This window comes from Osmerus eperlanus, chromosome 27 (genome assembly GCF_963692335.1).
Source record: "Osmerus eperlanus chromosome 27, fOsmEpe2.1, whole genome shotgun sequence".
Lineage (NCBI taxonomy): Eukaryota > Metazoa > Chordata > Actinopteri > Osmeriformes > Osmeridae > Osmerus > Osmerus eperlanus.
In genome coordinates, this window is record NC_085044.1 from 6,689,082 (window position 1) to 6,700,382 (window position 11,301).

At 44.5% G+C, this 11,301-nt stretch overlaps 1 protein-coding gene across 1 annotated transcript; it reads left to right on the forward strand.

Annotated features, from left to right (window-relative positions):
- The first annotated feature begins 3,755 nt into the window (after positions 1 to 3,755).
- Positions 3,756 to 10,699, forward strand: LOC134013864 (uncharacterized). Its single transcript, XM_062453611.1, has 7 exons — positions 3,756 to 3,883; positions 5,575 to 5,850; positions 7,710 to 7,949; positions 8,479 to 8,580; positions 8,948 to 9,019; positions 9,619 to 9,699; positions 10,037 to 10,699. Exons 1-7 carry the CDS (start codon positions 3,802 to 3,804, stop codon positions 10,123 to 10,125), a joined length of 942 nt encoding a protein of 313 aa, XP_062309595.1. The 5' UTR covers positions 3,756 to 3,801; the 3' UTR covers positions 10,126 to 10,699.
- The last annotated feature ends 602 nt before the right edge of the window (positions 10,700 to 11,301 follow it).

Genomic DNA, 11,301 nt, shown 5'->3' on the forward strand with positions numbered 1-11,301 from the left:
ATCAGAGCTGACACGCTGACTAGAATGTTTACTTTCCATGAAAAAGTCAATGCAGCCAAAATATTCCTGTGTTTTCTCTCGTCATCTCTCAATTGTCCCGGTTACGGTTGTCCCATCAGAGTTTCCCGACATAGATTTGACTGTGACTGTGACGGTTTCTGTCACTGTGGCGACCCTCCTCCTTCTCTTCTCTCTGTTTCTGGGCGTCAGACACCTTTTGAAGAAGACCAGGTCCCAAAATGTGCACTCAGGTGAACTGCAGGAGCCTTGTTTCTCTCTAATGAAATACTAGCCCCGTACTAGACCTAACCCTGTCGTAGCCCTAACCTTGACCTAGACCTAACCCTGTCCTAGGCCTAACCCTGTCCAAGACATAACCCACTCCTAGACCTAACCCTGTCCTAGACCTAACCCTGTCCTAACCCTCAGGTGGAGGAGGAGAGGAAGTGATCTACGCAGACGTGACAGTGGGGAGGAGGAGAGAGAGAGCCACACCCTCTCCTGTTCCTCAGGAGGTGGAGTACGGACAGGTCGCTCTGTAGAGACGCATGTGTATGTGGGGAGGAGGAGGAGGAAAGGGTGAGGATGAGAAGGAGAGTGTGGAAGGGGAGGAAAGGGTGGGGAGGAGATGAAGGTGTGGAGGAGGTTATGGTGGCTCCACCCTACAGGCAGACCAGCATCTCTCCTGACCAGAGAAGTTGCACACAGATCGACTGAATTTGTGAAAAAATACAAACATTCATTTATGACTGTAATTTGTCCTGTACTGTCATTCATTCATTACTGTAATTAATTACTTTCTATCATTCATGCATTACTGTAATTTGTTCATTACTGTAATTCCCTACTTTCTGTAGTTTGTTCTTTCCTGTAATCTCATCCAGTAAACTTGTAAATTACATATGTAATCTGTTAGTGTGGTTTTTGTATTTTTTGGGTGGGATTTAGTGACGCACACACACACACACACACACACACACACACACACACACACACACACACACGCACATGCTCACCCACACATAGATATACATGCACACACACACAAATACCTACACACCCAAGCATGCATGCACACACACAAACAACCTGTGTGGAAATGTCCATTAGAAACCATAGCTGGCAGGTCAGGGTTCTTTTTCTCTTCCATTACAAGTGGTTAACTGTGTGCACGTGTACTAGGTGTGTGTGCGTGTGAGGGTGTGAGTGTGGTGAGTTCCACCGAGAGATCATGAGCGAGCAGTGAAGCTATACCAGGCCAGCTGAAACCAACAGTTCTTTGTTGCTTTCAACTCACAACACAATCTTTGGTGGTGTGGATGGTTTGTGTTTGTGTGTGTATGTGTGTATGCGGGCCAGCTGACTATGGAGAGAGATATGTCTCAAAATTAGTCGTCAATGCAAGTACCATGATCCACAAATGTTCCACGATTTACAAATGTGTTTTGCGATCCACAAAAACAAAATTCTTAATTGTGATTTGTAAGTTGGCATTTACATAAATGTGCCATGATTTGTACACATAGATCTACACATAGGTCTATTCGTAAATACATTTTACAATACAATAAATTTATTAAAATACTTAACATTTAGTGTGTGCATTTCTCATGGTCTGTCACTTGTAAATCTACAATTCTCCGTGTGAAGTGTTGAATCTGCATTTGTGGATCGCCCAATACACGCGTTCAATCCTTCTTTCAATGATGTAATTTTAAGACATTATTTTCGATCTTTTGCGATCCACACACAAATAGCTCTTGATTCACGCACGTAGGCCCAGGCTATACAAACAGGCTATAATGAAGGAAATTTACCAATCAGGAGTAGGTGTAGCCAGACAGCAGATCAAATAGTCATTCCATAGCAATTACAGTAATAAGGTTCTGAAGTAAGATTTTTAGCTCTTCTATCCTTGTCATCTGGTGTTACATTGTTCTGTAAAATATTTCAGATCACCCAGATCAATTTTCTTGATTTGGTCCTGCTTGGCCTTCTGGAAGGCAAGACTGTTCATGATGTCCCGGTAAGGGACACAAACCTAATAGTGTAAACTTGTTGTCTGGTCTAACCCACCATACTGCAGTCCTATGTTGACTCTGTCTCATCTGTCATGTCTCTCTACTATTACCCCAGCGACCCAATGGATTCCTCCATCTTCTCTTTGGGGTCATTCTGTCCATCAAACCACTAGGACAGAGCTGGAGCCAGAGAGCAGAATACTTTTGGCTGAGAATTAAAGTGTAGTCTATTTTTCTCCCTTTCACACTATACCTGGATAGTGTTAACTGTTAGTTTGTGTCTTTGTAGAATTATAATACTAAATGTTGTTGATGTCTCAATGTGTTCTCAGAGCCAGATACAGTCATGGATGGATGCCATTTTGATTTTGAGGACCATTTATATGGCTGTACTCAAAACTATTTTTCGCTGTGAGACTCACACATTTCAAACATTTCTCACACAACACCTTGTATTTCTCACGCTGAGAATTAAGGGTTAACTTGTCCCGCAATATACAATTAATTAATTGCAGAGGAACAGGCATGCGGAGGTAAGTTTTCTGCCGAGTTGAGAGCTGTCTCGAGTCCCCCTCCAGTGCTCAAATACTCCTGTGTTTCTCAGTTCTCACAGTTGTCCTGGTTATGGTTGTCCAATCCCAGTTCCCCTACATAACTGTGACTGTGTCTGTCACCGTGGCGCCCCTCCTCCTCCTCTTCTCTGTTTCTGGGCGTCCGGCACCTTCTAAGAAAGAGCAGGTCCCAACATGTGCACTCAGGTGAACTGCAGGAGCCTTCTCTCTCTGTAATCAAATACTAGCCCCGTCCTAGACCTAACCCTGTCTGAGCCCTAACCCTGTCCTACAACTAACCTTGTCCTAGACACAACCCTGTCCTAGACCTAACCCTTTCCTAGACCTAACCCTGTCTAATCCTAAGTGGTCTATAATGGCTTTTATTGATTATTTGATTGATATAGTCCAGTAAACTGCATAGACATTCTGTACTCTGTTGTTAGTGTGCTTTTTTTAAATGTGTTGCATAGGGTTTAGCTGTGACGCACACATTCACTCACACGCACACACACAGATGCACATGCTGCATTCACAGGCATTCACACACACAAACACCAACACACACACATTTCAGTTTCATTCTGAGCCCAGTGGTTAGTGTAAGTGTGTGTATGTATGTGTGTGTGTGAATGTGTGTGTGTGACTATGTGTATGTGTGTGTAAGGGCGTGAGTGTGGTGAGTTCCACTGAGAGATCATGAGCGAGCAGTGAAGCAAACCAGGCTAGCTGAAACCAACATTTCTCTTGCTTTCAACTCACAACACAACCTTGGTGGTGTGGATGGTGTTTGTTTGTTTGTGTTTGCAACTGTCTTCTTGGTTTGAGCACCTGACCCTCTCTGTAGGAGTGTGAGGTTTTTAATCCTGTAAGCCATCTTACATTTGACAGGTGTATCTGATGCACTGTGCAGAAACAGGAAATCATTTCTTAGAAGACACAGGCATTGTGTACACACTAAAACCCTCAATAAAGCTTCCCTACACATGCACAAATGATAGGAAAAGCGATACAATATTGATACAGCTCATTTAGTTAAATTCATAGATAGGGAATACATCAAGCACACTGGATATTTTTGAGTTATGCAAACATTGTTGATGTGAGAGTGGGAGTTTGTGGTGTGTCAGGTCAAAACTGACTGACAGCTCTGAAAGAGGCAGTTCCTCCCCGAAACCTCAGACTTCACAGCTCAAGTCTCTCTTGAGCCCTCCGGCGTGGACGTCAGCATGTCGTCGGGGAAGCCTGGAGGTTGTCGGGGGGTCAGCGGTGTGTCTGGATGGACACTTCTGTTCCTCACTCTAACCTACAGTAAGATGCTGGTGCCTCTCAGATTACATTCCGTTTGTGTGTGTGCATGTGTGTGTGTGTTTGTGTGAATGTGTGTGTGTTCATGAGTGTGTGTCTCAGGTAATTACATTCCCATTTCCACACTGTACATCATTTAGCAGATGCTTTTGTCCAGTGCATAGTGCATATAGAAAGTATAGTAGGAAAGAAATAATTTGAAGTATACAGTTCTAATGATGTTTTGGTGGTTGAAGAGCAGCATTGAAGATACCAACAGCTTAAGGCTAAATCTATGCTAGCTCCAAACTAGCTCCACGTTTGTGCCAGGTTACTGCAAGTTAGCTCCCTCTCCAGGCTAGCTTCAGGTCGGCTTCAGGTTATCTCCAGACAATCCATATCCTCAGGCCGCATTACCCCCGCAGCCCGGGGGTAATGTTTTTATCCAATTTGAATTACATGGGATGTCTTATTGTCTTGTCTGTGTTTCCAGAGTTGATATAAAAATAAAGGAAAGTATATTTAATTGTGCTTTCTTTGTTAGCTAGGTAAGTGACATGACGAAGTAGGTCAGATGGTCACACAGACCGGCGAGCCCGCTTCAAATAGGTAGCTAACTGTAGCGTAGCGTAGGAAAAATGCGTTTAAAAGCGTCATATTTAAAAGCGGTGCCCAAAAGCGGCATTCAAAACAGAACATTTCTGAATTAAATGCCAAACTTCCCAAAATTACAAATTTCTTTTTCGACCAGCCGGTGAAGGATGCACTCATCTGCCAGAATAGACAGGTATTGTACTGTTTGTTATAGCTAACATTACTGTACCACGTACTGTAGCTAATGTTAGCCTATACTTTGACAGCTGTACTGCTCTGTCTGTGTTGTGCTTCCTAGCGTTAACAGAGCCTCCTTTCCAAGAGCCAGGAAAATTAGCCTTGCTCCTTTATTGACTTCCTATCAAGCTGACAACATTGAAATGGAGTGAAACTACAAAAAAAGTTACAATAAGTCATTGTATTTCAGTTATATACATATTATGATCGTGTAAAACGTACAGTCATTGCTTTCTACAAGATTCACACGACAAAAAATGTCTCCATTTATGATTTAGCGAACACGCTAATAATAAAACACAACTCCATACTATCAAGTGTGCCTGATGTAGCCACGGCCATCAAATTATTTCTGACAATACCCGTGACTGTCTCAAGCGCTGAAAGGTCATTTTCCAAGCTGAAACTGATCAAAACATATATCAGAAGCTCCATGTCACAAGAGAGGCTGTCAGGTCTGGCCATCCTTAGCATAGAAAATGAATGTGCGCGCAGTTTAGATGTAAAGAGTGTGGTAAAAGACTTTGCACACAGATTTGCTAAAAGACGCGCACATGTGTAGGCTATTCACCTGCAAACCGTTTGAGCGTTTTTTTCTTATTGAATAAATTTTCCTCACAAGACAAGCTTGAGTTTTGATATCTTGCATTTATTACACGGCTCTTCAGAATGTTCCAACAAGTTCAGTTGATCGCGTCGGGGTCCTGTTCGTCCCGTCGGTATTTGTATTACATTATCCGTTACATATGTGGTGGTGGTGGGGGGGGGGGGGGGGGGGCTCTCAGGCTTATTCTGCGGGGGGGCCTCGTGTTTCCGTTACGGGCCTGCATATCCTTCCCATATTAGTTAGCATGTCAGCTCCAGCTCTCTCTCTCTCCTTTCAGCGGCAGCGGAGGACTTCAAGCGCGTGTTCAGTCGCAGCGGGGACGCGGTGATGCTGGACGTGAACATGTCTGCGGTTGACGACCTGAGGTGGAAGCACGCTGGGAAGCTCCTGGCCAGCCACAACAAGACGAAAGATGAGCACTTCCAGCTCTTCCCTAACGGCTCCCTGCTGCTGCTCTCAGGGAGGAGCACCGACAGTGGGAACTACACTGTGGATGTGTACGATAAGAGTGGAAGGAAAATCCTAACCATGACCTACAGACTCCTCATTCTAGGTGAGTTTCCCAGAGCCCAGACACTGGTTCATCTTCTAGAACACATACACAGAGCAGTAGTCTGTGGTGGTGTTTGTGTGTGTGTTCCAGATGATGTCAGGGCTCTCAAGTGTCACGCATTGAGCGTGACAGTCACTCATTTCGGTCTTTTGTCACGCACTCCCGCCACACATCGTATTTCTCACGCGGAAAAACTTTTTATATTTAATATGCCGCAGCGCCCAACCGAAATTTCTCTGGCCGTGCCTCTCTCACTATGGAACCGGCAGGAATCAAGCGCGTCTCCCCTGGAGTTCTTAGTCGAGCCAGCCACTTATCACCCAATCAAAAAAAAGAAAAGGTCTACACAATAGCTAATCAGAAAATAGCACTATTGCTCAAGCAGCCCTAAATTTAATCTCAGCACCCCTAAAAATAATAATTAAAAAGTTCATGAAGAAAGGGACATCTTTAGTTTTTTCATTCATTCAATAGTTTGCATAATAATACATATAGGCCTAAATGTATGAATTGTTATCCAGTGAAATTAGGGATTTATAGGCATGCAAACTCTTCACCTTTTTGAAACCAAAATAACCTACGTTCGTGGCCGTGGCCAACACAGCATTTTACCCGTGCTTCCCAACTTTACAACTGGCTCTGGAACCAATGCTATACAAGAAATGTCTTTATGGTTAAAAGAACATGACATTGTTTACAAGAGCACAGATTCTACATAGATCTAGCCTCTTAATTTTGCTCTCGAAGTGCACCAGATTCATGCGTTTAACTTTAACATTTAATACATTTTCTTCCGGGGGAGCATGCTCCCGGACCCCCCTAGAGGGTCGGGGGTTCGCCGTATCCTTCTCACCTTTTTCACCCTTGACCTGTTTGCATGCCTGTTATTAGCAAGGGGTTTTTGCACTTTTGCAAGGCACTGTATTCATGTCACATTGTCATTGGGGGCTGAGCACCCCTAAAGGTCTGATCCTAGAATCGCCCCTGAGTCTAGGCCTAGTCATATTTTCGTTATCACACGATGACTGACATATTGTCACATTATAAACATATTTTTCAAAATAGCCTTAATAATTTTATTAGCACTAAATACATTTAAGTGTTTTGCATAGTCGATGTTATAGGTCACTTTTAAAATCATGTCATACTTTATCATTATATCCTGGCCATGGATGCATTAATCATTGCTGCCTTTCAAAGATGTCAGGTAAAAAGCTATTAATTAATATTGAGGGGGGGCTGGGGGAGGGGAATTGTCACTCTTGCCTGTCTTCAAAACTTAAGAGCCCTGTGATGTGTTACATTTTGTCATTTAGCAGACGCTCGTATCCAGAGCGACTTACAGTAAGTACAGGGACATTCTCCCCGAGGCAAGTAGTCATTTGGCACGGCCGAGAATCAAACAAACAACCTTCTGATTAATAGCCCAACTCCCTAACCGCTCAGCCATCTGACCCCCAGGGTGTGTTTCAGGGTGTGTCTCAGAGTGTCTCAGAGATCTGCTTGTGTATCTGTGTGTGTGTGTTCCAGACAGTGTGTATCTGTCTGTGTGTGTGTGTGTGTGTATCTCAGGGTGTGTATTCTACAGTATAGGTATGTCAGGGTGTATGTATGTGTGTGTGTGGCGGGGGGAGGGGGATTGGGGGGATTGTGTGAGTTCCAGGGGGTCTCTATCTCAGGGCTTGTGTGTGATCCAGAGGGGGTTTGTCTTCGAGTGTGTGTATGTGTGGGTTTGTGTGTGTGTTCTAGAGGGTATGTATTTTAGGGTGTATGTGTGTGTGTGTGTTCCAGAGGGTGTGTATCTCAGGGTGTGTGTGTTCTAGAGGGTATCTCAGGATGTGTGTGAGTGTGTGTTTCAGATGTCCCTGAGGTGCGTGCTCGCTGTGCTCTGGACGGCAGTCTGGTTTTGACCTGCTCTGTCCAATCAGAAGACAAAGTTATGATAAGGTGGGTTGGACCCGATGTTACAGCCAATCAGATGATGACACTGGGATTGGAGCTGACCCTGTACCTGCCCAGCATGAAGGAGAACATCTCCTGTGAGGTGGACAGCAAACTGAGACTAGCACACAGCCAGCCCCCTCTGCTGGACTGCAGAGGTACTTCACCCACAGTCCTGTCAACCCTTGAATGTGTTCATTTAGCAGATGCTTGTTCGTGTAGCGATGTGCAGCGTGGTGTGTGTGGGGGGGGGGGGGGCGATTGGATCCTGCACCTTGATATGCAGTCAAATGTTTGAAGCTACACCCATCCACATGCTCTACTACTACTACTTTGCTGATCTGAAAACATGCATATGTGTTACACTACACTCAGTCACCAGTTAACCAGCTCAGGTGGACTAGGTGTAGCTCAGTGGTAGAGCCTTTGACTTTGACTGCAGGTCAAGAGGTTGCAGGTTGAAATACCTCTGTGCGTCTCCTCAGAGTAAAAGTGTTACATACTGTATTTGATCATGGATGATAATGCATGCTGTGGTAACCACAAGTGTCCACTATGGGGCTTATACATAAGGGCTTCCTGTTCCATCTATTCATAATGTATACACCTGGTTACCCAGGTTCTAATAATAATGTATTCACCCGGTCATCCAGGTTCTATTAATAATGTATTCACCCGGTCATCCAGGTCGTGTCCCAACAGTAGTGGTGGTGGTGGTGTTCACCCTGAGTGTTCTGACCCTGGCCCTGCTACAGCTGAGGACCACCTGCAGCAGGACTCAACTCACTGGTAAAGACAGCCTGTTCTCCTCCTCACACCTCTCTCCCTCTTTTTCTGCTCCTACCTCCTCCCCTACCTCTCCGCTCTCTCCTTCCTCCTCCCTTTCTCTCCCTCTCTCTCCCTCTCTCTCTTTGTCCGTCTCTCTCCTACTACTCCCTCTCCCTCCCTCTCCTTCTATTCCCTCCCTTCTTGTCCATCTCTTCCTTCTTCTCACTCCTCCGACTCCTCCCTCTGTGTTCCACCCCTCTCCCGCTCCTCCCCTCTCTCCGTCCTCCCTCTCTCTCTCTCTTTCCTTGCTCCCCCCCCTCTCCGCTCTCCCCCAGCCAGAGGGGACCGGGTTCAAGGTCTGGTTCTAACCTGTGTTTCCTCCTGTCAGCGGGGGAGGACAGTGTGTACGTAGAGATGCACGCCGACCGGAAACCCACCCAGACGACCAGCGTCTGCTCAGGTACAGAGCCCGGCCCCGAAAACAGCCGCACGGCCAAGATGACGATCAGACCAACGTTTTTACATTACATTTACATTTAGTCATTTAGCAGACGCTCTTATCCAGAGCGACTTACAGTAAGTACAGGGACATCCCCCCCGAGGCAAGTAGGGTGAAGTGCCTTGCCCAAGGACACAACGTCATTTTGCAGAGCCGGGAATCGAACCAGTACCGGAACCTTCATATTACTAGCCCGACTCCGTAACCGCTCAGCCACCTGACTCCCTTCTTTTTACATCCAGATCAGTCCAAGGACTCGCTGTACATGAACAGCTACACCTCAGACATATACTCAGTCACAGCTACACCACAGGCACAAACCGACCACACTCAGTCATATACACATAGTGTAGCATTGTTCACAGTAGTACAGAAACACAAACAAAGATTTACTGAGAAAGGAAGTCCAGTCTTTGTTCCATATCATTCTGTTGCTGAAATTATAAACGCAAGCTGGTGGGCTGTGGGGAGGTCTTAGTGTCGCCTTCTATCATCTGTGTGTTGCGTGTGTGTATGTACGTGTGGCGTGTGTGTGTGTGTGTGCACGTGTGTGTGTCCAGCTGTAGAGTCCAGCTACACCCCGATGCAGAGTAACATAGGAGTCCCTCCGCAGGAAGGCACAGCGAACACCTATGTCTACGGTAGGCCACCACACTGGCACATGCTGACAGGACATACTTTCTTACTTAGCAGATGCTTTCATCCACAGCTGCAAATGGTGCATGTGGTAAGTACAGCAGAAAATCAAGGATCAGAAGTCTGTTGCTCTAGCTATTCCGGTGGTCAGAGTCAAGGAACAGTCTGTATTTACCAGGCACATTGCAAAGTAACCACATCGTATCTTCCAGGCACAGTGCACAATAATGAGGTCTCAAACACAGTGTAACAACAACATCTCACCTACAATATTACATAGTACAGAGCAGTGAACACATTGTCATATCTCATGTTACGCTGATAGAGAACTCTCTCCTGCAGAGTCCTGTGGATCAGGTGCTGCTGCACATGAGGGCCTGGCCAGAACACGGAGAACATCTACTGGAGAACAGGAGAACATCTACTGCTGACTGAATGGAACACAGAGAACTTCTACTGGTGAATGTCTACTGGAGAAAATATATTGGAGAAGGTCTATTGGAGAAAGTCAATGAGAGAACATGGATGAAAGATTCCTGCACAGGTCTTGTTTTGTAAACCCACACCCACATATTCTTACTTGTTGCATGCAGCCAAGCCTAAAACAGTGTTGTTTGCAGTAGACTGATCTATAATTCGATTTTCTATAGTTAGCCTAATCAAAAATGTTCAAATAGACACCAGACTTGATTTTAGAAAACATGTTTTTTCGGTAACTTTGAAATCTCCAGCCATTTTGCTTCTTAACTTTTCAACATTAATGTACTTCAATATGTGTTAATTGGAAGTAGATGTTGTTTTTAATGTGAACGTTGACTGAAGAAGGAACAGCATCTAGGGACTGTAGGACGTTGGTATCCATGTCCACCAATAGGGGGCAGCATTGGTGTGTGATTGACAGGGAGAGTGTTCCCAACGGCCACAGGTGTATGGATCAGTTTGGTAACAACACACTTGTCAGGAATAAATAACTGAAGCATTACAAAAAAAATCAAAAATAAATAAATCAAACCCTGTGACGCATTACTGTTTTTTTTTTTAAACAATTTTTCGGACCTATTTTCCAATGCTTAAGTCACATTTTCAAACCTCTTCATACAGTGAGCACAACATCAGTCTATGTCAGCTAAACTGTGGATCATTTTTCATTGATTTGGCACAAAATACATTCATTGACTTTCAAATCACATGACACAACCACCAACAAAACGTTATGTACCCACAAGCCCATTTGCAGGTTTACATACTCTTTTAAAAACTGTTAAGCTTACATTCTAAACCTAACATAACACAAAATTGAGTAGACAGCCAATTGCTACCTCCACATTGTAACATGTAACATTGACATATATTCTAAATAAAAAAAGTTAAAAAAAAACATCTAGACCAATTTGCTCCCTCCTGGAAGCAATGAAAGCTGGTTCTCTGGACATATCAGCAATTTATAGTCAGGGATGGACCAGGCATGCCAAAAGTTTTTTTCCTAGGTGTATAAGCTGACATAAGGTATGATTTGGATGAAAACCTGTGACCAAATGTAGAAGACAGGGTTGCCTAGCATTGCTGCTGTATCGGTAGATGATATATAACTTACTGTATTGTATATT

Excerpts from the sequence above, each read along its gene's own strand:
- LOC134013864 (XM_062453611.1), top strand. The coding sequence starts at position 3,802 with ATGTCGTCGGGGAAGCCTGGAGGTTGTCGGGGGGTCAGCGGTGTGTCT. Across the intron at positions 8,581-8,947 it reads CAGCAGGACTCAACTCACTG|CGGGGGAGGACAGTGTGTAC; the intron begins GTAAAGACAGCC and ends TCCTCCTGTCAG. Across the intron at positions 9,020-9,618 it reads GACGACCAGCGTCTGCTCAG|CTGTAGAGTCCAGCTACACC; the intron begins GTACAGAGCCCG and ends GTGTGTGTCCAG.